At 50.0% G+C, this 25,986-nt stretch overlaps 1 protein-coding gene across 1 annotated transcript in view; it reads right to left on the bottom strand.

Moving 5' to 3' along the window:
• Positions 1-25,490, bottom strand: part of Vdr (vitamin D receptor) — a 34,981-nt gene extending 9,491 nt beyond the window's left edge. Inside the window, exons 1-6 of the mRNA XM_059247451.1 lie at positions 25,417-25,490; positions 22,456-22,603; positions 13,832-13,962; positions 6,668-6,852; positions 6,310-6,418; positions 1,916-2,087 (exon numbers count right to left, since the gene is read on the bottom strand). Coding sequence (XP_059103434.1) covers positions 1,916-2,087; positions 6,310-6,418; positions 6,668-6,852; positions 13,832-13,962; positions 22,456-22,601 — 743 coding nt within the window. The 5' untranslated portion in view covers positions 22,602-22,603; positions 25,417-25,490. The remainder of the gene's footprint in view (positions 1-1,915; positions 2,088-6,309; positions 6,419-6,667; positions 6,853-13,831; positions 13,963-22,455; positions 22,604-25,416) is intronic.
• Positions 25,491-25,986: the final 496 nt, after the last annotated feature.

Genomic DNA, 25,986 nt, shown 5'->3' with positions numbered 1-25,986 from the left:
GCAAAAACCAACTGGGAACTGCCAGTGTTGAGAGGCTGGTGTGCTAAATTAGACTTAACCAATTGCTTTCCCTCACAGCGAAAGGCTGACAAAACCACGGAAAACACCTCATGTCAACTTCTACCTAAAGTCAGCTGAAGTTAAGGCACTTGCAGCCCCCAGAACTCGGCACTGGACCCTAGTTTCAGCATCTGGAGGCAGTCTGGCCTTAGCTTTGCTACCACGGGAAGGAATGACGACACTGCTTTGTGTTGACTGACTTCTTCCTATTTCTTGACCACATTATATACAGGTTTTATGGAAACATACCCAATGAACTTTTGGAAACAATAAAAAGATTGAATATACATAAATACGGATTGAACCATATTTATATATATATAAAAAGTGACAATATTGTATTTTTTTTTCTGGTTCTTCGAGACAGAGTTTCTCTGTGTAACAGTCCTGCCTGTCCTGGAACTCGCTTTGTAGACCAGGCTGGCCTCGAACTCACTGAGATCTGCCTGCTTCTGCTCCCAAGTGCTGGGATTAAAGGTGTGCACCACCACCACCTGGCTAAAAATAAACTGGATTTTTTTAAAAAATACTGTATTATTTTAAGAATATTTAATTCAGATATAAGTGGCATACATATATGTATACACACACACAGAAGGTTTGTGTGTGTGTGCGTGTGTGTTCAAATGTGTATAGACATATGTATAAGCATATGTGTGGAGGGCAAGTCCAGGTAGCCAACTTGCCCCGGGGATCCCTCTGCCTCTGAATGCTGGGGTTACAGGGCTATCACACTAGCCTGGGATTTTTTTAACCTTTATTTTTATTTTATATGTATGGGTGTTTTGCATACCACATGCATGCAGTACTTGTGGAGGCCAGAAGAGGGTATTAGATGCCCTGAAACTGGAGGTACATATAGCTGTGGGCTACCATGTGTGTGCTGGGAACGGAACTTGGGTTCAATGGAAGAGCAGCCAGTGCTCTTAACTGCTGAGCCAGCTCTCCAGTCCTGGCCTGGATTTCTTTTTTTTTTTTTTTTTTTTTTTTTTTCTCTGTGTAGCTTTGCGCCTTTCCTGGAACTCGCTTTGGAGACCAGGCTGGCCTCGAACTCACAGAGATCCACCTGGCTCTGCCTCCCGAGTGCTGGGATTAAAGGCGTGCGCCACCACCGCCCGGCCTGGCCTGGATTTCTTACGTGGGTACTAAGGACCTGAACGCTGTTCTTCATGCTGTGTGAATGTGCTCTTAACCACTGAGTTCTCTCTCCAGCTCCATGTGTCATTATTATTAAAGTAAATTTAGACATGAGCGAGCAAGATCTGTATGAATGCTTACTCTGCTAGAACTCTTTATCTCCACCTGTTTTGGTAAGGAGGGCTTAGTGAGATCAGGAGATTCTGATACAGATTTGGGTGAGGAATGGCCAAGTTACGGGTGCCAGGGAACCCGCCTCCAGTTTTCTAGGACTTCTGCTTTCTTTCACAAGTCCAGACATCCTATACGTTCTCCTCACTGTCAGTTCATCCTGGCCTTGGATTGGATATGCAGGGACCTTGGAGGCTGAATCTAAAGGGATGATGTGAGGACTCTAGTGGGAGCCATCTTCAGGGAACAAGGGAACAACTCCTTGGCCTGGTTCTGACACCGTAACCTGGCTGGCCATGAAACCTTGGTGGGATGTCATTCCACCATCCAGAAAGTGAGCAGTAGAGTTGCTCTTACAACTGTCTCTCGACATAATGCTGGGCAGCTCCATGTGCTGAAGTACAGTCCTGGCCTGGTCCAGAGGTCCCGGTGTGGGCGCTCTGGGATGGGCCTGAGGCTGTCGTTGGGGGAAGCGGTAGATCACCAGGTATCATCTAGCTCCACACAGGATTCTGACAGTTTCCCACACATCACAAGAGTTTCTTACCTGAATCCTGGGATCATCTTGGCAAAGCCTATGACCTTCTGGATGCTGTAGCTGACAAGGTCTGCCAGATGGGGCAACATGGAGAGCTGGGACAGGTCCAGACTCACAGAAGCATCATCAGGCTCTTCTTCATTCAGATCCAGGTTGGAAAAGCTGGACGGTTCCATCATGTCTGGGGAAGACGATGAACAAGAGGGAACTACTTAAGGACACGTCGGCCAGCCCCTCCTGTGAGGACCTCGTAGTGACTGCCTTCCCCCAGGGCTGTTCTACCTTCTCTCTGGGTCTCTCTCCATCTCTTATTTTAGCTCTTTGAGACCGGAAATCCAAGAAGCCAGAGGCACTCTGGGAAAAAGTCCTTCTGAGCTATCATTTTGCAAAGCATACAGTCTTCCTAACAATTCAATTAAAACCGTGTTGGGACCCCTCAACTCAGGGGCAAACGCTCACTTCCTCAACCCATGGGGCAAAAAGCACGCTTCTGTTCCGATCAAGGAACTACAAGGTAAAGAATATTTACATTTTCCAGCTATACACTATATACAGTCGGTGCTAGTATCTGTAAGGACTGAAGCACCGGGGAAACTCTTACGCATCGACGGGTGCTGCCGGGGATGTGTGACTCTGCAGGTCACCTAAAAAGCTATTTGAAAACGGAGTGAAAAGCCTCCAGTTGCTGAGTGTGCTCATGTGCACCTGTAACACCAGCTCCAAGAGGTGGAGACGAGAGGATGGACAGTTGGAACCTTTGATTTTGTTTTGTATTTTGAGACAGGGTCTCACTATGTATTCTTGGCTGTCCTGGAACTCACTAGGTAGACCAGGCTGGCCTGGAACTCATAAAGATCTGCTTCTGCCTCTACCACCCGAGTGCAGTGATTAAGGGTGTGCCCCCACTGAGAGAGAGAGAGAGAGAGAGAGAGAGAGAGAGAGAGAGAGAGAGAGAGACAGAGAGAGACAGAGAGAGACAGAGAGACAGAGAGACAGAGAGAGACAAAGAGACAGAGAGAGAGAGACACAGAGAGAGACAGAGAGAGCTTATAATTACGTATAGAATGATTCCACTTCCATGCATTCATGGAAATATAAGAAAAAAAATTGGAATAGGTATAAATATTTACCCAGGAGTAAAACTAGAAAGCTAGGAACCAATCTAGATATCCAACAGTAGGGGATTTTGGTATGTTATTATAGTTCAGAACACTATTCAGTCTTTAAAAACTTTAGTCTTAAGTTTTTAAAAATGTTATCATTCCTGGGTAGTGGTAGTGATGGTGGTGATGGTGGTGGTGGTGGTGATGGTAATGGTGATGGTGGTGGTGATGGTGGTGGTGGTGGTGGTGGTAATGGTGATGGTGGTGGTGGTGATGGTGGTGATGGTGATGGTGGTGGTGGTGGTGGTGGTGGTGGTGGTGGTGGTGGTGATGGTGGTGGTGGTGGTGGTGGTGGTGGTGGTGGTGATGGTGGTGGTGATGGTGGTGGTGGTGATGGTGGTGGTGATGGTGATGGTGGTGGTGATGGTGGTGGTGATGGTGGTGATGGTGATGGTGGTGGTGGTGATGATGGTGGTGGTGGTGATGGTGGTGGTGGTGGTGATGGTGGTGGTGGTGATGGTGGTGGTGATGGTGGTGGTGGTGGTGATGGTGGTGGTGATGGTGGTGATGGTGATGGTGGTGGTGGTGGTGATGATGGTGGTGGTGGTGATGGTGGTGATGGTGATGGTGGTGGTGATGGTGGTGGTGGTGGTGATGGTGGTGGTGGTGGTGGTGATGGTGGTGGTGGTGGTGGTGGTGGTGGTGGTGGTGATGATGGTGGTGGTGGTGATGGTGGTGATGGTGATGGTGGTGGTGATGGTGGTGGTGGTGGTGATGGTGGTGATGGTGATGGTGATGGTGGTGGTGGTGGTGGTGGTGGTGGTGGTGGTGGTGGTGGTGATGGTGGTGGTGGTGATGGTGGTGGTGGTGGTGGTGGTGGTGGTGGTGATGGTGGTGGTGATGGTGGTGGTGGTGATGGTGGTGGTGGTGGTGATGGTGGTGGTGGTGATGGTGGTGGTGATGGTGGTGGTGGTGGTGATGGTGGTGGTGATGGTGGTGATGGTGATGGTGGTGGTGGTGGTGATGATGGTGGTGGTGATGGTGGTGATGGTGATGGTGGTGGTGGTGATGATGGTGGTGGTGGTGATGGTGGTGGTGGTGGTGATGGTGGTGGTGGTGATGGTGGTGGTGATGGTGGTGATGGTGATGGTGGTGGTGGTGATGATGGTGGTGGTGGTGATGGTGGTGGTGGTGGTGATGGTGGTGGTGGTGATGGTGGTGGTGATGGTGGTGGTGGTGGTGATGGTGGTGGTGATGGTGGTGATGGTGATGGTGGTGGTGGTGGTGATGATGGTGGTGGTGGTGGTGATGGTGGTGATGGTGATGGTGGTGGTGATGGTGGTGGTGGTGGTGATGGTGGTGATGGTGATGGTGGTGGTGATGGTGGTGGTGGTGGTGATGGTGGTGATGGTGATGGTGATGGTGGTGGTGGTGGTGGTGGTGGTGGTGGTGATGGTGGTGGTGGTGGTGGTGGTCGTGGTGGTGTGTGTGCACACGCATGTGTGCCGCAGCATGCACATGGAGGTTAGAGGACAATTTTGTGGAGCTGTCTCCTTCCATCTGTGTATAAGTTCCAGGGGGTGAACTCAGGTTGTGGGGCACAGCAAGTGCTTTACCCACCGAGCCCTCTGTGGTCCCCAAACCATCGTCTTGATACAGATTGAATAATGTGGAGATTTAATGCAGCATAATATTTAGAAATCTTTAGGTGTATTTATTCTATTTAACTTGTATGGGTGTTTTGCCTGCCTGTACACCTGTGTACCCCATGAATGCCTGGCTCTTGTAGACATCAGAAAAGGGCATTGGAGTCCCTGACATTGGAGTTCGGTGCAGCCGTGAGCACCATGTGGATGCTGGAAACCAAACTTGGTTTCTCTGCAAGAGCAGCAAGTGCTCTGACCTGAGTCACTCTCCAGCCTCCACAATGTACTGCTAATTCAAGGGAACAAGTCGTCAGGCTATACAGCACAATTCCATTTCTGAAGGGAACCGAGAGACGTGTCAAGGCGTTAACAGTAATTTCCTTTGAGCAATAGGATTGAAGATTATATTCTGCAACAAAATGTATTGATTTACATTTTCTAAATATCCATGGTGAACGTGTATAACTTTTGTGTAGTAATTTTTAAATAACATCATTTCACCTTTCTGAGTTTGTAAACATACCATTGGTGGGTGTAAGGACCTTGGACCAACGAATTTATGAAAAGCTTAAAATCACCAGCACCCAGGAGGCCGAGGCAGGTGATTTTCTATGAGTTCCAGGCTAGCCTGTTCTACATAACAAGCTCTAGGACAGCCAATGTTACATAGTAAGACCCTGTCTCAAAATAAAATAAGAAAATGACCTAAAGGGCATAAATGATCATGAAAAACTAAAGTACTGTTTGTCCCTAACTGGGACAATGGCTATGTCATCGGATGGAATGAACATTGTGGGGGTGGGGGTAGGAGGTGGGGGGGGTTGTCCCAATGAGGGGAGGGGGGAGTGCCAGTCACAAGCCACGCCCAGTGCTCTTCTTTCGTGTCTGACCCCCTCTCTCCCTTCATTTCTCTCTGTCCTGTTATCTCAGCCCACTTGGCATGAGCACTCCATTTGACCCACGCACAGGTGTGCCACGGAGTCTGGAGGTCTAGTGTCTGAGGCTACAGTTACCCAGAGCGTGCATGGCAGGTGTACGTGTGTGTGTGTGTGTGTGTGTGTGTGTGTGTGTGTGTGTGTTCCATCCCCGCCTTCTTCTGGGTCCTGAGAGGAGGACACCAGAACTGGGTGAGAGAGGGAGAAAGGACAGGGCAGCATGAGGTAGGATGGATAAGGCAGGAGGATGAAGATGAATGTCTAAGAGGGCCCAAAGCAGGAAAGTGCAGTGTCCCAGACTCCCAGGCGTGGAAGGTGGAGGCTGTCTGAGGCCACAGTGCTTGGCTCCCCCAGTGCTCGGCCGTAAGGCCCTCCCTGCATCACAGGTCATCTTCCCACATCCATTTCACCTTCCAAAGAGTCCAGGACCCAGACATCGAATAGTGACCTCCAGGTCACTCCAGGGAGGAAGTCAAGGATAGAGCTTGGCTCAGAGGCTGAGCCTGGACCCAGAGGGCCCATCGATACAGCCAGAACCCCAGCTTGGTCTCTTCCCAGCATGCCTCTTGCACAAGTCGGCCCTCTTTCTGTGAAAGAAGGGCTGTATCCCCCGGTAACACACACAGTGTGCAAACGGAAGGTTTCTGTCCCTTCCCCCCTAGCCTGAGGGGAGAGGAGTGGATGCTTTCCCCCAGTTGCCTGGGAGAAGGGCTGCTTACCTAGTGAGGTGGTATAGAGATCGGAGCTGGAGGAGGAGGAATCCCCGGAGAAGCTGAGTGTGGGCCTTGCGCAATAGCTCCCTTCACTTCCATTCGCACGAACCGGGGGCTGGAAGGTAAAGACGGGTTCTCAGAGGTCGCTATTTGGGGGCCGTTCTCCTGCCTCTGAGAGCAAAGGCTTCAGGGAAGGTCTGCAAGGGGAAGGGCTCTCACAGCCCCCCACCCCTCCCACCCCCATCCCTATCCCCCGCAGCCTCCACCCCTTCCCAGCTCCCTGACCCTCCATCCCTGCTCCCCATGCCCAGGGTATATCTGGTTCTCCACTACCCCAGCTCAAGCCCTGGGCCAGCAGACATACCCGGAAATCCCTGAAGTCAGCGTAGGTGGGGTCGTAGGTCTTGTGGTGAGCATCCAGCAGGATAGCTATGATGCGCTGCTGTTCCTCAGATAGCTTGGGCCTCAGACTGTCCTTCAAAGCTTCTTCTTCCTTTCTCCTCATGATCATCTCCCGTTTGCGCTGCACCTCCTCATCTGTCAGGATGACTGTAGGGGCAAGAGAGGGAGTCCGAGGGATGGCCCAAAACTCCTCCAGGAACCCTTCCTCCACAACTAAAGGACTGGTATGGGAAGGGCTGGTTAGCTCCTGACACTGGGGCTCTGTGGGACACAGCTGCCATGCTAGCTCCAATCCATTCATGACATGGAGGAAACTGTTTTTGTTTTTGTTTGTTTGTTTGTTTTTTGTTTTGTTTGATTTTGTTTTGAGACAGGGTTTCTCTGTATAGCTTTGGAGCCTGTCCTAGAACTCGCTCTGTAGCCCAGGCTGGCCTCGAACTCACAGAGATCCACCTGCCTCTGCCTCCTGAGTGCTGGGATTAAAGGCATGTGCCACCACCCGGTGTGGAAACTGGGTTTTCTACAGTAGAAAAGGCAGGTGCACGTAGGAGGAGCAGAGGTTTGTCTGGCGACCGGAAGTCTACATTCTCAAGGACAAATTGTGGGACCTTGGGAAAAAAGCAGACTTTCTGGGCTTTTTGTCTTGCTCATAAAAAGCGAGCAGTTTAGAGCATATGGTCTCTCCCAAGGTCTCTATTGAGAGGAAGGTAAGGGAGGAAGAGAAGGAAGAATAGGAGAAAACACCCCCCCAAAAAACTGCCTGTTTTGAGAACTGGATGTGTGCCTGGCACAAAGCCACGTGTTAGTCCTTGCCCATGCCTCATGGTCCAGGACTGTGTGGGCCTTTCCTGCTCTGGAAGCTAGGAAATGCTAGGAGAACCCCTTGAAGAGGCCATTTCCACATCCTCATTTCCTGACGTGGAACTCAGCCATCTGCTCAACTCTAAACACCATGAAAAGTCTTTGTTCCTTTGCTTCTCCACATCACCATCCCTGTCCTTCAGTTTGGGTATGCTTGGAACTTGTGCTCAAGGAATGTTTTGAACCCTCTTGGAATCCTGAAGAGTGGAGCCTCACAGCCCGGGTCTGGGCACTCCTTCCAGTTGGCAGTAGATAACTGATCACAGGAGATCCTTTGTCACCTGGATGCTGGTACAGGGGCTTCTACCACGGTGCCTGCCACCCTGTGCTGGGGCAGCTGCCTGCAAGGACAGGTGGGAGCAGGGATGCCTGGCACAGCAGCCAGGCGAACAGACCGCCTGGCCAGGGCTTGCAGAGTCTGATGTTAGGAGTGGGTACTAGGGCCCTCAGCCTGTACCTACTTGCTCTGTGCTCCAGCTGCCAGGGCATCTGCCCACGGGAGTGTGGAGTTTCACAAGAGCAGGGGAAGGAACCAGAACCAGAGAGTAAATGGGTTCTGGGCTTCAAGCAAAGCCCATTGAGCTCAGCCTGTCCTGGAGGCTGAGAGAAGAGGCTGAGTGAAGTCAGTGGGTGCTGAAGAAGTGCCTGTGGTAGGCAGGAACCAAAACACAGGCACAGCAGGAAAGGGAACTAAGTTTCTGAGAGAGATGGTGCCTTCTTTTCCACAACCAAGGTACACAGCCCAAAGAACAGTGTTGGAAGGAAGCCACGCCCAGGTGGCTGACTCATTTGCCCAAAGAGCTGCCAACCCTCCTCCCACGGAAGGTGTCTGCTCAGCCCCTAGGAGGTCAGGCGGGGATGGGGGAAAGGAGCTAGGAGCATCCCAAGGAAAGCAAGGGCCGAAGGTCACGGCCTGCGGCACCATGGTCAGGTGTCCGGTCCCTCCGGCCCATGTGAAGGGTGGGCAGAAAGAGAGATAGGAGCTCAGGAGGTGGGGCTCTTCCTGCCCCACTGTGGGTGTCCACAGGCATGTGGATTACCCTGGCAGATGTTGGTAGCCCTCCCAGGATTCTGTGATGTTATTCTCCTACGGAGAAACTTCTGTATCTTCCCTGCTTGCCAGGACCAAATGGAAGTCAAAGCCTTTCACGATCTGGCTTAACTCTTTCCAGCCCCCTTCCTCAGCATCCTTGGACACAGCTTCTGCTCCAGGCGTGTTGGCATTGCTGAGCTGTAAACGCGACCTGCTTACACTTGCGCTGGATGCCTGTTCCCCGGGTCTTCTCCACCCAACAGCTAGCTACACATGGTCTTTCCTTGGTGGCCAGCTTTTGGCCCTCTTTTCCATGAAGCCTTCCCTGATTGCTCTGATCTGCTCTGAGCTCTTGTTCTTTGCGCCTCCTGCACAGTTAGTGCTTTCTACACGCATTGGTACCTGAGTCTCCTGCCCTTTGAGACTCACGGCTGGTGCAGGTTTTAATCAATGTTGACAGAGAAATTTAAGAACTCCAAGGCCTCCTTTCCTAGAGCCTAGGATGCCTAAGGACAGGGGTCATGGCTTACAGTTCCTGTGTCACTTTGCACAGGTTAGTCGAGGGATTCCTGCCATGGAGCTTTGCCGTGTAGGGTGACACCAACGATCAAGGACATCCTCACAGAGCACGTCTGCTGGGTGAGTCATTCTCATGGGCACCAAGAGAACCGCACCAGACTGTCTGCTCTATGTAGCGTCAGGATTAGCTCTCATAGCGCGCAGGTACGGGACCACCCGAACAACCATAAGCTTTTCTCAGATGATGCCTCCAGACTCTGCAGGTTCCGGGAGAACTCCAGAGCTGTACACTTCAGGGCCCTTGTGTGATTTGGCATGGCTTCTGTTGACACCTCTGCTAAGTTATGGGTTGTCTCTGTTTATTGGTGCTTGCCTCTAGAGGTATGGCTTTCTTTCTCTTTCGCATTTTTATTTTATTTTAATTTGAGGAGGGTTTTGCCTGCATCGTGTACCGTATGCATGTCTGGTGCCTGTAGAGGCCAGAAGAGGGCATCAGATCCCCTGGAACTGGAGTTACAGATGGCTGTGAGCTGCCATGTGGGTGCTGGGAATCAAACTTAGATCCTCTGGAAGAGCAATCAGTACTCTTATCCAGGACTCTTACCTACAGAGCCATGGTTCTAGCCCCATGTGCCTTTTTGTTTGTTTGTTTGTTTGTTTGTTTGTTTTGTCTTTTTTAAAAAAACATTTATTTATTTATTATGTATACAGTATGCCTGCATGTGCCCTGCAGGCCAGAAGAGGGCACCAGATCTCATTACAAGTGGTTGTGAGCCACCATGTGGTTGCTGGGAATTGACCTCTGGAAGAGCAGTCGGTGCTCTTAACCACTGAGCCATCTCTCCAGCCCTTTTTTGTCTTTTTTGACAAGGTCTTGTTATGTATCTCTGGCTGTCCTAGAACTTACTATGTAGACCAAGCTGGTTCAAACTCAGAGATCCATCTGCTTCTGCCTCCCAAGTGCTGGGTGAGTGTCACCACATTTGGTCTTACTTCTGATCTTTTGGGACCTAGAATTTCTGGTGAAGTTTGGCATCATAAGAAGATAAGAATAATGTGTGACTTATTTGGCTTTTTAATGTAACAAGCATTATTATAGGTACCCTTTGGGCCTGGTGGTGTTGGTGCATGCCTTTAATCTCAACATTCAGGAAGCAGAGGCAGGAGGATCTCTGTGAGTTCGAGGCTGGCCTGGTCCATAAAGCAAGTTCCAGGACAGCCAGAACTGTTACAGATAGAAACCCTGTCTTGGAAGAAAAAAAAAAAAAGGACCTTTTGCACATTGGCTCACTATAACAGTCTTTTAAGGTAAGTTGTCATCATCATTATCCCCATTTTGCAGGAGAGGAAACTGAGGTCCAGAGAGGTTATGTAGCTTGTTCAGGGTAACACAGCTAACAATAGTAGAGTCAGCATTCAGACTTGGCCAGTCTGGTTCTGGAATGAATAGTCATACCCACAATTCCATCTGTCTCTGATTATATCGAGCTGTAACTGCTCAGGAGGACTCTGTCTCTTCGACGTGGAGTCCTGACACAAACTGTCCTCAGGAAAGCTAAAGAGTGTGAACAACCACAGGAACAAAGTTTGTCAGTGATTGACTTGAAGACAAAATTGGCTTCGGAGACCAGCGGCATGGTTCAGGGGAGAAACCAGTGGGTAAAGTGCTGGATTGCCAACCCCGATGATGACTTGAGCGCAATACTGGGGACCCACACTGTGGAAAGAGAACTGACTCCCACAAGTTGTCCTCTGGCCTCCACACGTGTGCGATGACGCATGCGCCAGCTTAAATAAATAAACAAATAATTTAAAGTTCAGGGTTGACCTTGAACACCTCTCTTCCCGACTGCTGGCACTGACTAGCAGCCACAGCCTCTCTGCTCAGGGAGGACTGGTGAAATCTGAGACTCGCTGGGTCCGGTCTGGAGCCTCCACGAAGCAACACTGACTACGGACAACTATACCTCATTCACATATTCACACACACTGTTGTGATTTGTGAAATAATTAACTTAAAGGGCTTATTAACCTCTTGAGATTTTAAAAATAATTTTCTCGGTGATTTGATACTTAGATGCTGCTACTGCTGGTTGGAAGATGCGCTTTGGAAGCAAAGCCGGTGACCTAGTAACTGGGTTCTGGTGAACTCTGCAATGGATGAGATTGAATGCCAGTAGTTGGCTTTGGTAAGCCTGTACAGCCTTGGAGTCCCTTTCTCCACTTCCTTGCAAATCCCTTGGGGACATGAAATAGCTCGGCATAAGTTATTTGCATGTAAAATATGTCTCCTTTCCAGCAAAGCCTAGACTCGAGTTGGAAAGGCAAGATCTGCAAAGACGAACAGTTTCGAAATGTGAAGATGTCACTAGTGACCTCAGAACACCAAGGGAGAGGACACAACTTTTCCCCACAAACCAATGACTCAGACAATATCAGATTTAGGCTAAGCTTACTGATCTCTACAGATCTCTAAGATCTCATAGATCTTAGACGAAGCATGTGGGGATCTGATAGTCACTCATTTCACACATTTACGGAGCACGTCCTACGTCCCAGGTACCGTACCGTGCAAACGTAAGGAAACTGGGGAGGAAAGATATGTATATCTATGAAAACATTAAAGTTATCACAAGGGGGTGGTTCTGCGCAGGACAGATGTAGCAAGATGCACGAACTCAACTCCGTAGTCAGGACCCTGAAGCAGAGGGTTGAGGCCAGCCTGAGCTTGCATAGCAAGACCCTACCTCAAAAACAACAGGAATAAGAAACACAAACTTCAAACGTGAACCGTCTGGACTTGAAAACAGAGGAAAGGAATCTTTAGAGGAACAATGCTCTCTTTAGTCTATTCTTTAGGGCTCCAGGCAGAACGTGGGGAATGGAGCAAGCGCTGACTCACTGGGAAGGCCTAAGGAGTTTCCCTGGAGGGAGCCCATAGGCCAGACCTGGGGCAGAAGAGATGCATACATGTTAGCTCATAGGCACAGCAGGTTAATTCTCTTGACTTTTCTTAGCTGCTAAACAAGTAGTGGTCACGTGCTTAGGGGCTGGTGGGAGAATTTAAGAAGAAAATGTATGTTCTTGATGTAGTATTTGGCGCCCAGCAGGTTGCTGATAAACACTGGTTCCGGCCTTTGTCCTCTTTCCATAAGCGACCCCTTCCCCTGCTTCCCTGTGAAGGGCCAGCTCCCTGCACTGGCTAGAAGGGAGACTGAGCAGTTCCTAGTCTCTTTCTAGTAGTTTGAAAATAGTGAGAGACTTGACTGTCTCTGAGAGAAGAGGCAAGGCCTGGGGGACCAAAGCCACTGCAGGGGGTTGGCTCTGGAGGGTTCAAAGCCAGGGACTTCACACCTGGTTTTGCAAAGCTGGGTAACCCAAGCCAGGAATTGCATCTCTTGGAGACAAGCTTCCCTCCTGAGCAGCGAGAGATGGTTCCATTCTAGCTGGGGCTCTGGCTGCTCCCCCTTCCCATCCCTCAGCTCAGTGAAGCTCCTCCCTGCTGGGAGCATCAGAATGAAGGTAAGATGAGATATGGGAAATGCCATGGAGGGCCCAAAGATGGAGCTCCAAAGCCGCTTTGAAGGAGGTCATCTGCTTCTGGATGGCTGGCACTATCGTGTGATAGTGTGTATGGGGGGAGGTTTGATTTAGCACTAGAGGGCTTGTATGCTCCTTGTGGGGTTCCTGGGCGTTCTAGAAAGGAACCTGAGTTGAGTTGTGGTCCCAGATCACCACCAGCTTGCTTTAGGATCTCAGACCTGCTGTTTTGTCCTTTCTGGGTCTGAGAGGATCTTCATCTTACTGAACTCCAACAATGGAACCCAGAGCCCTTCTTGGATGGCAGAAACCTTAGGACACTAAGGGACCTTCTCCTAAGAGGTATCCTGTGCCACAGAGGCAGGGCACCTCTGTGTGCTCTCTTGAGCACAAGGCACAGACCAGGCCCCATTAAGAATGTTTGAGAACACCTAGGCAGCCTTGGGCCTCTGCCTCTCACTCTCCAGTATAAACACAGGAGGTGGGGTGGGGCACCGAGGAGGCAGCAGCAATGGCATGTCCAGACCTGCATGTTCCTGTGGTGTGAGCAGCAACCGAGGTCTGGAAACTCCTTCCAGGGCTGCCAGTGTTGGCTGGGAGCTGGGATCAGGACTGAGGAGCCTCAGTGAAGGCCCTAGAAGGAGCGCCAAGGTGACTCTCGGCCTTCGCTTTCAGCAGCAGTGCATTCATTTCCTTTCCCTCATGAAAGACGCTCTCATCCAGAGTCCTGTTCTGTGACTTTCGTCTGCTCCTGACGTGTCTTCCTGGTTCCCCCCCTCTTCCTCTTTCACATCCCCATAGCCCAGAGGGCTTCACAGGGTGTCTGCAGGTCCACAGCTTGGCAAAGACATGGGCTCTGTCCTAGAGCCAGGGTTTGGGGTCTGGGTGTGAGTGCTGACAGCATTGTGCAAAGGGAGCAAGGGGCTTCTGTGAGGACCCAGTGCCCGTGCTCCAGCCCAGGAGGCCCCGATGAGCCTTCCCCAGCATCTGCTGGATTATATGGGTTCTCTCTTTAAGCACAACTCCTTGATATATTCAACTGCATTGCTTCACCCACACCCTCGGCCCTGGTCCAGGATCCTTAGGGCTACAGAGCAGGTACCTCGGTGGAGAAACCTGGGTGACAGTGACCGCAGCCTAGCCCCGTCTCCCGCCTGTCCCCTGGGCACTCACACTCCTTCATCATGCCGATGTCCACGCAGCGTTTGAGCCGGCAGGCCTGGCAGTGGCGACGGTTGTCCTTGGTGATTCGGCAGTCTCCGTTGAAGGGGCAGGTGAACAGGGCCTTCCGCTTCATGCTCCGCCTGCCAAGAGAGCGCAACTCGGCACTGTCACTGACCCGACCCCTCAGTCCTGCCTAAGAGCAGCCATCGGGGGCTGTAACTATGGAGACCTGGCCACGAGGCCCTCAGATGTCCATTTTCCATTCCCTTGGGCCACTCTCAGTGACCCTGAGCCCTGACCTGGGCTAGGTATACCAACCGAAGACTAGTAGTTCACGTTCATCGGGACATGGGGATTAAGATAATCACAGTCCCCAGACAACCAGACTGAGTTGACCCACGGGTGGGGAAAAGACACCAGAGTGGGGCTCCACAGCCACCACAAACAGTCACAGACCCTCGGGTCCACTCCAAAGACCATTGGTGTGACTGCTTCACTCAATAGAGGGGGGGGTCACTGAGGTTAAGAACTATCCAGTAAGAAACTAAGGCTTCAGATCTGAGAGTCGTGGGGATCTGAGGCTCAGCTTCTAGCTACTTGGACTGCTTTCAACCCTAGAAACTCAAAGTGCCCAATAAAGTTGAGCCCTCAACCACACAGACCCAGACAGCTGGCCCCTGAGCACAGCTCAAGGCCAGATGGGCCCAGGATGAAGGGCCGCGGTTGGCTTTGGACTTTGGCTCTGGTACCCTCCATCGATGACACTTCATATCCACGGGGGCAACAGCAGAGCTAGGGTTGTAATGGCAGTAGGCAGTGCCAGGCTGTTAGGGGTGGTGTAGCCCTAAATTTAGGCTACCCCGTCTCTCCTGTAAATGCTCAGGAAGACACTGAGTGGCGGGCCAGTGTCCACCCTTGTGGGGACAAGAAGCTGTCAGCTTTTGCCTTTCTACCTCTACTGCAGGGACAGTTTTTCTCTAGGGGACAGCAAAATACAAAAGCAATTTGGGAGCCGTCGGGCTTACCCAGGAATGAGATCATCACTGCCACATGGGTCTATTCTAGGATATGAGCCACGTGCCCCTCCCTTCCTCCTTCCTCTCCTTCCCACTGTGGTTCTTGAGGCTTCACCTGTTACCACAAATGCCCACGATTCTCTAAACCCTACCCGAAGACTAGATGTTTCTAATTCAGAGCAAATTTTCATTTCCTTTTTGTTCACAACTAGACATTTTGTCCCGGGTCTTAGCGGGGCTGCTCCCTTTGGCACCCGACGTCTTGTCTAGCTTAGGAGTCCTTGCGGTAAACCCTCCATGTGCACCATGGGTACCAAGAAACACTCCTACGTGTGTCCTTCACAGTGGCAAAGCCTCAACCAGTCTCTGGTGGGGCAGGGAGCTTCCAGACACCAGGTGGAGGATCCCGAGCCCTTCAGAGGCCTGCCTGCCTGCACTTCCTCAGGCTCTTGGGTCTTGCCTATGACCTATGACTGAGGGACTGTCCCAGTTTCTTTTCCTGTCACTGTGGTAGAACACTGTGACAAGAGCGTCTTCAGAGAGAAAGCGTTTATTTCAGCTTGCAGTTCCACATGACAGTTCACCAGAACAGGGAGGTCACAGAGACAGGAAGCTGAAGGAACTGGCCACATCGCATCAATCCCTGAGTGTCGTCATAGTTTTCTAGATGCAAGGGGTGATCTGTACATTTGTGACACTTTTAAATTATAATTGTTATTTTAAAGTATGGTAACCTGCTCTTCCTGGGTGTCTCTAAATATGGGACCAGGGGAAAAAAATGGTGTCTGGGAAGACAACGTTTTGACTTCACTAGAGGAGAGCTCTAGGAAAGCTCATTGGATGATCGCTGGCTGGCTCCTTCTCAGAACCAGAACCAGATCCAGAGCTAGCCTTTTGGTCTGGGTTTTTTAATATGGATGTTTGCTGGACGATCATAGGCCCTGCTGGCTTGGAGGCCAATGTATTCTCTGTCCTACCTTCTAAAGGCACTTCCACATGTCACTGTCATCTAGTGTCCGCCCACAAGGAGTCAGTGCAGCCAGACTGGCTGGCCCTGGCCCCATGCTTTGTCCTAAAGACCCAAACCCTACCCTGCCTTCCTTTCAAAGCTAATTGCCTACGAGCTAGTCTGGTTTTGAGAAACAAGAGCCTTCCCATTCCATGGGAGCCCAGTGCGTCTCTCTGCTGCTTCTGAGTCTGAACCCTGTCATTCTCTGGCTGGCTGGCAATTATACCCTAGTTCAGGAAGGGGACCAGGGGTGGTGCAACCAGGCTAAATATAGAGTCAGTTTCTAGAAAGCCAGGGGTTATAGAGGACATTGGCCAGTTCTCATGCCAGAGACCAATTCGTCAAAACATGAAAGAGACAAGGAGTTCACGAAAACATCAAGTGCCAGGGGGTAGGGCCTCAGGCCGGCAAGTGGGTGACTTCTGCCAGCAGCATGGTGTCAATGCCCTCTGAGCTCTGCCTGTGGCTGAGTTTTAGAGACTCAGTGCCTGGGCAGGATACAGGAGCCGCATGGAGTCCTAGATAGGCGAGATCAGTGTGAGATCAGGGACACATTATCTAGGTTGATTGCTGTAATCGCCTCACAGTATGGTGTGTGTGTGTGTGTGTGTGTGTGTGTGTGTGTGTGTGTGTGTGACAGAGACAGAGACACAGAGACAGAGACACAGAGACACAGAGAGATTGCATTGCATACCTTAAATACAGAGCAGTTCCCTTTGTCAAATGTAGCCCAGTAAAGCTGGAGCAAAGGTGACATGTTGGTGTCACCTGACATGGACATTTGTAGCAATACCAGTGGGTTCTCGGCAGATGCTCTACAAAACTCTAAGGAAGGTTAACATTGGTTAAGATCACAGTGCTGCTTTCTGGAGGGCATGGACCCCAAAATGCCTAGGCTATGGATTTATCCTATGGGTAGATCAGGAGTGTGAAAAACCAAACCTGTCGCTCATTATAGGGGGTAGGTTCACCATGCCACAGGACTTCCACACAATATAGGACCATGGGAAGTCAGGGGGAACAGTCAGAAAGGGGAATGGGCTCTAGCAGATAAAGATGAAGAATGATGGTGTCATCCATTTACATGTGCACTCATGTGCATGCACATACACTAACATATGACCACGTGCACGTGGACACACAGACTTTCGTACAAAGAATTCAGAAGTGAGTGGAAGGAGCTGGTGGTATTAATCTCTCCCAGAAAGAAATGGGGCTGAAAAAGTGGACTGAGTAGGAGACTTGGATTTTGTTTATATATTCTTTTGAACTATCTGTTTTTGGGGTTGTTTTGTTGTTGTTCTTTGAGTTTTTGTTTTGTTGATTTTTTTTGAGACAGGGTCTCAGGTAGCCTAGGCTAGCCTCAAACTTGCTTTGTAGCTGAGGTCTGCCTTGAACTTCTGATCTTCCTGCCTCTATCTCCCAAGTGCTACAGTGACGAGTGTGTGTTACCACATTCAGCAAACTGGTTTTTTAGAAAACACGTTTAGTTATACTTTTAAAAGTATCTATCCAGGGGCTGGAGAGATGGCTCAGCAGTTAAGAGCACTCATATTCACACACATCCAAGTCAACATAGTAAAGACAGAGAGGACATGGTTATCTATCCTCAGAAAGCGAGACATTAAAAGGGAGCAACATTAGCTATTATTCCTGTGTCCTACCTGGTCCTGCAGCTGCTCAGACCCAAGTAAACATACAGAGGCTTATATCAACAACAAACTGTATGGCCATGGCCTATGGCTCAATTTTCTTGCTAGCTAGCTCTTATAACTAAACTCAGCCCATTTCTATTAATCTATATGTTGCCACGTGTTCCGTGGCTTTACCTGCGTCCCATTACATGCTGCTCCCTGGATGGTGGGACATCTTTTTCCTCCTTTCGCTATCTCTCTTGGTTTTTCCTGCCTGGCTCCATCCTGCCCTGCCATAGGCCAATGAAGCTTTATTTATTAACCAATCAGAGCAACACATATTCACTGCATACAGAAAGACATCCCACAGCAGTCTACCACACCAGCATTTCACATTTATCTCCAATACCCTTAGTACTTGTGAGGAATACACATTATCTTTATTCTACAAGCAATTCCAGGAGGCATAGTGGAGTAGCTTGCTTACCGCCCCTTAGTTATAAGTATGACATGTAATATAATCAAGATCTATTGGATTCCAAAGCTTCTGGCCCTCTGACACTCTAAGCTCTTCATCATGAATCTACCACCTCTCATTTCAAAATAGAGCAGCAAATACATGCCTGCCCAGCATCCAGGAGTAGAAGAAGCAGAGGCTGTCTGAAGGACTCCTTGGGGATGAAAAAGATTGGGTCATTGGTGGCCCCTAGCTGGATGTGTTGGGAGCATGGGGTAATACCTGGCCACTCGGTCCTCCAGCTCTATTTTGCCTATGAACAGAGAGGAGTCCCAGGGTACACTGAGAGTGAATTCATGCAAATAGCTCAGATTAGAACACCAGTTCCTACAGACATAAAAACAACAACCAAAAGGAAATGGAGGCATCTTTTTATATCTTTGCAGCTGTCTTTCCTGACAATCCTACTGCCCTTCCCTTCCATATTCTGGCCTCCTCTCTCTAAGCACATGACTCTTGGGCCGTCTATCAACAACCACACTGACACTCTTTCTTCCACACCCTATAGCCCGGGTAGAAGGACAGCTGCCCTGGACAAAGTTCTCTTCATCAGCAATGACTATCCCGCGAGCCGTCTACTTGTGCCCACAGAAGGCCCCAGGAGGTCTTTCCTCCCATCTTTTCTCTTCACTCGACTTCATTTAAGCACTTTGTGTTTGAATCAGCTGGACATTTCCCCATTTCTCTGCTTCCTTCGCAACAAATTCTTAGAACTATAAATATCAGACAAGCCATCTTCCTGAAAGCAGAACACTTCTCTTGTTCCTGGATTCTCACTAGCCTGCCTTTCACCCTCTGTACTCTGGAAGACCCATAATTAACAAGGCCACTGAGGACCTTGGGGCTAGCAAATGAAAACACATTTCTCCACATTGTTTTTTTCTCTCTTGGAACTGATAGCACTTGGCTTTACAGGGTCGGTCTGTCTGTTTGTTTGTTTGATTACAGTCTCAGGGTTCAATCGAGGGCCTCAGACAAGATGTGCAAGCACCCTACCACTGAGCTACACCCTCCAGCCTTCAACGTTTTAGTTAACAGACATTGATAGGGTAGGGAAGGCAAAAAAAAAAAAAAAAAAAAAAAGCAACAATGAACTGTTTTTCAATCTAGTTTCCAGGACCCCCGCTTTTTTTTTTTAATTAAGAAAATTTTTTTATTCATTTTACACACCAATGAAAGATCCCTCTCTTTCCTCCTTCTGCCTCCCAGCCTCCCCCCGCAACCCACCTCCCACCCCCTCTTAAATTTCCTCATCAACCTTGATCTCTTCATCAGAGGGTCCCTGGGTCATCCTTCTCTGTCTTTATGCCTTTCCTTTTACATCAGACCTTAAACAGAGCCATTCATGATCAGAAATTCCATCTATAGATTATCCATTTTATATCTATCCTATGAGGTAGCTGTATATATTTTCTCCTTCTGGCCCTTTCTTACAAGGGCTCTGCTTGTTCATATGCAGTCAAGAAGCTGTAGACATCCACAAACTTAGCTTTGCAGATCTTTTATTTACACTGTAAATATTATATTTGATGTTCACGTACTACAGAGGAGCAAGAAACACATAGAACATGGAGCAGTCTATCGGAGGAACTGGCCAGCGCTGGACTCTAACTCCTGACTGCAGATCAACTAAACCATGACCCTTCAAACTTCATCATCACCCTTGGACTTCAGTGAGTCTTGGACCTCCTGGGCTCATCAAAACTACTATCTCTGCAGTCAGAAGCCAAACCAAACACCAATGGTCGAAGAGGACAACCAGTCCCTGGGCTTGGGGAGTAGCTGTGAGCTGAGGCCAGGGCAAAAGCCTTCCTCATAGCCGCCATGATGGGCTAGAGGAAGCGCCTGAAGAGCTGCCGCTTTGTCACACGCATCTCTGTAGTCCCAAGGAGGTGGTGTCCAACAAGGAGACAGTACTAGCCGCCTCTTGGGGTATAAATAGATATGTGACTATGGCATACTGGAGCAACTATCTGAACTGGATTGAACTGGGGAAAAAATCCCAAATGAAATCTAGAAGAGTCAAAGAAATCGAGGAAGGTGCTGGGAGCACAAGGAGAGGACAAAGGATGTAGACGCAGTCAATTCTGGTTACTGCAAGACACATGGTCTACCTCTGACGTCACTGTGGACACTGGCGCCCTGAATTCTGAACTGTCTCCTGGGGGAAATATGGGGTCAGGTTCCTGTGAGCCTTGAGTTACAACTTTTTTCATCACCTTGATTTATGGATGTTTGCTCTCTAAAGTCTTCTCGTTTGAAATACAGTGTTCGTTTATTAGCAATGAGCCACCAACAAACGGCGTTGCTCACGGAGGAGAATAAGCTTATGGCACACACGTGGTTTCTCCATAAGTCACACCGTGGCTTCTTGAATTTAACAGTACACAACATGTTAGTACAAAACTTAGGAACCATTTTAAGTAACAAAACAACCAATAACTATAAAAAAATAAATAAAAACTCTCAACAACAACAAGAACAAGAACATAGCAGTAAGTTGGTAGCCTGCTAAAAGAACACTGTGGCTGGAGACGGAGTTCAGTGGTAGAGCACTTGCCTAGCATGTCCTCCAAGTCTAAGGTTCAACACCACGGGGGGGCAGGGGGCAGAGATGACAAAAATACAAAGACACTTGTTTAGAGCGAGAGCCAGAAGCGAAGGCAGCTTGGTGTCCTTGCTCAGCTTTTTCTGAGAGCGTGCGCACCAAGATGACTCAGCTTGGCACAGCTCTGCACCATCCATAAGTGACAACCAAGGTGTGGCAAGGATTGATTCTGGTGAATTTTAGCAGCTGGGAACATTTTCAAATGTGGGACTCACACACACTGAGTTTCAACTGTATGGTGTATGAGTTTACTTACAGGTCACCGTGAGCCAAGGAAAACCAACACCTTTAATCCCAGCACTCTGGAGGCAGAGGCAGGAGTATCTCTGTGAGTTCAAGGCTAGCTTGGTCTACTCTATACTTTCCAAAGCTCTTTTCTGATATATCATCTGATTAAATCTCAGGTTAACACTTAGCACATGTGAACAGTTGGTTACCTGAAACACAGGGATGCTCAGAATGATTAAGTGAGGTTGGGTATTAAGTCCATGGCATGGACAATACTTTAGTCCATGTCCTTCTGACCAGCCTTATGGCAGGGCTGGTCTCATTGTGCACCAAGACTCTTCTTTATCTCTCTGTAGGTGACTGCCCCAGCTGCCCTGGCAGAAGAGTCCAGGTGGCACCTGGCACAAAGGGTTTGAGATCCCAAAGGCCCATTCTCCAGCAGTGTGGGCTTCGTGTAGCCATGGGGACTGGCAGATGGGACTATAAGACTACAGCCAGTGACACTGTTGGTCGGGTTCATTAGGGAGCAGTCTTCTAGTAAGCCAAGAGGGCAGCCTGCGCCAGGCCAAATAGGCACTTAGCACCAACAGAAACCTTAGTGCCCAGAGATCAAAATTGCTCCAGGCCATGAAACACTTGCCTGTGGCTCCTGACTAAAGGGTAGGTGAGCCAGAAGCCTCTGGGATGGAGGAATGTCCCACACCAGGGACCAGCATAGGTTCACTTACTCCCTGGGCCAGGTAAGCTTGCCACTTCGTACCACTTGGGACTGCCAGGCCAACCTTGTCGTCCAGCTCTGACCTCGATTCGTTCTTTCCTTTCCTCACAACGCCCTGTTCTTCCATCTACCCACCTGCAGCCACTAGTTCCTTTCCAAAGAGTTACTTCCCGGCTATTCTCTTTCCAAGACATGTCAAATGCTAATTTTTCAAACTTCCTGCTCCCCAAATCCTTTCCCCCCCACATCTTTCCCTTTCTAATCCTCTAACTCTGGCTTTGGGTAAGGTCATCCTTGGACCCTGTCAGTATTGTCCCCAAGCTGTGTGTGCCTACAATCTTAGGCTCACACAGGAAGAGTGCTGGAGGAAACACTGCCCTGACTGACCCAACAGGATGAGCGCAAACCCCTGACAGTGACTGACAGGGCAGGCCGCCGCTGGTTCACCTAGGTAAGCAGGCCGTGGGTGAAGAGCCTAGCATAGATCAGGTTCGGTAACCCATGGAGGGGTGGGATCTCTTTTGTTCCATGCAAGGGTTTAGATTGGAGGAAGAGGCAGGCAGAAAGGCCAAAGTCTGGGGCTTCCCCAAAGACGTGCCTGGTTTTTAAATGAGGAAGCTGCAATCCTCAGCAAGAAAGGGGTTCACTCTGAAGGGCAGACATGCGGCTCAGTGCAGCAAGTCAAGGGCTGGTGAAAAGAAAAATCCACCTCAGGAAAGCGATTTCTGAGGGGTCAGAGGACACAGGTGGAGCTGAGAGGATACTGAGGAGAAAAAAGACCCTCACCAAGCCTCTGCTGCTTGTACTAATTGAGAGAGCCACCGCATTCCACAGAAGCACAGGGGTCCTCTTGAGGGAAAGGCTTGCTTCTGTCTTTCCCTTCCCTCTGGAGAGGGGACTCACCTGAAGAAACCTTTGCAGCCTTCACAGGTCATAGCATTGAAGTGGAAGCCCGTGGCTCGGTCTCCACATACTCCACAGATCCGAGGCACATTCCGGTCAAAGTCACCAGGGTCAGGCAGGGAAGTGCTGGCGGCCATCGCCTCCATCCCTGTAGGAACAGCAGGCAGGCCACAGCCAGGGTGAGAGTCAGTGCCAGATGGGGCTGACACCCTAAGCAGAGCCACCAGCCTGTGAGAGCCCTTCCTGGAGACAGAACAGAGAGGAAGTTCCTTGGAGCCCTGGCCGCACGGCTGTCTTCGCCAAGATAACGAGAGCAAGGCTCAGGATCACACTGCATTCAAATCTTATACCTTCTAGCTCCTTTTCAGGAGGCAGTGGGCCTCTCTGTACCCCACTTCCTCATCAGAAGAGATGTGAGTTTGGTTGTGAGCTCAACAAATGTGTGCACCCTGCCCCCGCCAGCACAGGCTCCAGCCCAGATGCTGTGCACAGGTCAGTGCCACTGTCCAAGAAGAAAACGGGGACCGCAATGGTGTGTAAACCCAAGGTCTTGCTATTCTAGAGCCCGGTCCTTGCTGCAAGGCAGCTCAGGGTCCCATGTCCTTAGTGGTACCATTTCTATTTTTGTTTCTGATGCACTTTGTGTGCTTTTGGATGTCCTTCCGAGTAGTGTGAGTCATCGTCAATTAGCTGATTTTGTTTTCCGAGATGGGTTTTTTTTATAAGTAGGCATTATCATCTAGACATGGATTTCCCACTTGAGGAAAAGGGAGAGACGGGGAACCAAGTGTGGTGGTGCTGGTTCGCCCTCCTCAAGAAACGGCTGACCTTTCTCTTCCATTAGGTCAATTTGGCCATGGGCTTCGCCTGCTGCCTCTAACTGTTGTCTGGCTCGGAGTTGACTCCAGGACACCTCGGGTCTCCCTAAAGTGTTCTTGGACTCGATCTCCTAGTTCTTGTGAACCCTCTCAGAGCCACTGCATGCCTGAGTGGCCTCTTAGACCCAAGGCACGTGGGTCACCTGGGTCAGGAGGAAGACAGCAGAGAGACAGCAATGATGTGGTGTGCACCTGCTTCCACCTCAGACTCGGATACAGCAGGTGAGAGACGTGGGTCTGGGCACGCGGAATCTCAAAGCTCATTAGTCAGATTTGGGGGTGCCGGTTTTGAGACAGGGTTTCTCTGGGTAGACTTGGCTGTCCTGGAACTCACTCTATAGACCAGGCTGGCCTCAAACTCACAGAGATCTGTCTGCCTCTGCCTCCCCAGTGCTGGGATTAAAGGCGTGTGTCACTACCTCCTGACCCTCTTTTTACATTTTTAAAATTACATTTACTTATTTATTTTGTGTGGCTCTGTGGGGAGGTTGTGTACGGTGCACACATGCTGTGATATACTTGTGGAGGTCAAAGGACAACTTGAGGGCTTGTCTTCTCTTTCCATCATGTGGGTCCCAGAGACTGCATCAGATTCAGGCTCGGCAGCTAGCGTCTTTACGTGCTGAGCCATCCCAACAGCCCCTGAAATATTTATTAATCTCAAAACAATTAAAAATAAAGGGAAAAGTGCCTTATGTCTGTTAACATCATCTCTGTGCAGATGGGTTCACCCTGTTGCCCACGCACTATATATGGCCAATGATAGCTATAAATGTAGCTTAACACAAAATTGTAAACTTACTTAAAACATTATAAGGCGTGCACATACACACGTGTGTGTGTGTGTGTGTGTGTGTGTGTGTGTGTGTGTGTGTTTGTGTGTGTGTGTGTGTGTGTGATTTTTTTTTTTTTGGTTTGCTTTTGCTTTTTAACTTAATTGTGTGGCTCTCAAGCATGAGCTTTGTGGCAGGTAGTGTCCTGTTGCCATGTCAAAAGGCTGGACACGCCTGTGGGACAATCCTGAGTCCAAGGTGACTCCTCCAAATTTCTAGAACATAGCAGACATCCACGATGTAGGCAAGGATCCCAGGGCCCAAGATCACGACAGGGTATTAGGAGAAACTGTTTAGGATGTTACTGGCTTCACCCTAGGTCATCAGAGACGCTGCTGCTGCTCCAGTTCATCATCATGTTGTTACAGAGCTGGGGTCAGTCAGGCTCCCAACACCTTGTGGGTTTGGTGCGAAAAGAGAATTCCAATGGGAGATGGGGATACTAGTCAGTTCAGTCCAGCAAAGTGAGTCCCACATCACATGACCTCACTGAAGAGGCTGTGGTGGAAGCCAGGTGGAGCCGCGGAGCCACAGCACGGCACAGTGCACTGTGAAACACTGCCTTCACGTCAGGAGGTGTCCTGTGAGACACAGCCCTCACATCAGGAGGTGTCCTGGCATGGGGCTAGGAACCATTGCCCCAGGCTGGACAGAAAGGCTAGATCTGGCTGCAAGAGACACAGTGTGGACAGGGTCCTCGCAGGAGAGCAGAGAGATGGCCCAGCTCTACTTGGGGCTATTAGGTACTGCTAAAAAGTCAGTGCTTCACCCGAATCCAGGTGGAGAGAGGAGGCTTGGGACTCAGGGGCTTGGAAGTGAAAAGTTCCAGGAGGCACCGGTAGAGAACAAGGTGGGCAGAAGGGAGAAAGAGAAGATGGGACACACATCTTGGAAAGATCAAGCTCAGTGGTACCTCACTGACCGCGAGTACCCCACTGACCACGAGTACCCCACTGACCGCGAGTACCCCACTGACCGCGAGTACCCCACTGACCACGACCCCACTGACCGCGAGTACCCCACTGACTGGGAGTAGCCCACTGACTGGGAGTAGCCCACTGACTGGAAGCCCCAGCTCCCACCCTACCCCACACACCAGAGAGTCTCAGCCATGGATTTTGCTGTAATGGGACTCACAGGTGCAGAGGCTGGGGCAGCATTCCCACCCTTCCTCTGCCTTCCTCTTTGCAGTGACCCCTCCTTTTCCCTCAAACACAGGAGAGGGCTAGGGAGCTTGGAGACAGACCTACCTGAAGGAACAGGGGGTGAGTAGATCCCAAGGATGCTCTCCTGGGAAGTTTCGCAGGTGTGTCTGACCAAAAGAACTCTGAAATGAACAAGAGGAGACATTTTGTATAAAGTATCTTCAATCTCCCAGCCAGTCCTTCAAGGAGCCCAGTATGCCATACAAGACTTGCCAGAGGAGTTAGGTCCAAATATATATATATATGAGGCTGCTGCTGGCAGGAATGAAGAGGAGGGAACAGGCGACAGTCAGAATGGCTGTCCCTCAAGGCAAGGGCAGCAGTATGAAACAGTGGGAAGACATGAGGGCCACAGCGAAGAGCAGGGTGGGTGCAAACAGCTTCTTCCTGCAAGGCCTCCTCTTGCTTGTGTTCCCCTGTCCGAGGGAGACCTGATGCTCTGCTGAAGCCCCCTCCAGATTTGGGGGATACTCTGGGAAATGGAACATAGGGCGTCCTAGAATGTGGCTGGCTCAGTGCTGGAGGGGACTGCAGCTGGGGCCCTGGGTGCCCTCACGGGCAGGCGGCTGTGACCTGTCTGTGGCGAGCGGGAGTGGATATGAAGGTGCTGTGGGG

The sequence above is a fragment of the Peromyscus eremicus genome, chromosome 20, assembly GCF_949786415.1.
Source record: "Peromyscus eremicus chromosome 20, PerEre_H2_v1, whole genome shotgun sequence".
In the NCBI taxonomy this organism is placed as follows: Eukaryota; Metazoa; Chordata; class Mammalia; order Rodentia; family Cricetidae; genus Peromyscus; species Peromyscus eremicus.
The sequence above is the reverse complement of the archived record's forward strand: the minus strand, read 5'-3'. Positions and strand labels throughout refer to the sequence as shown.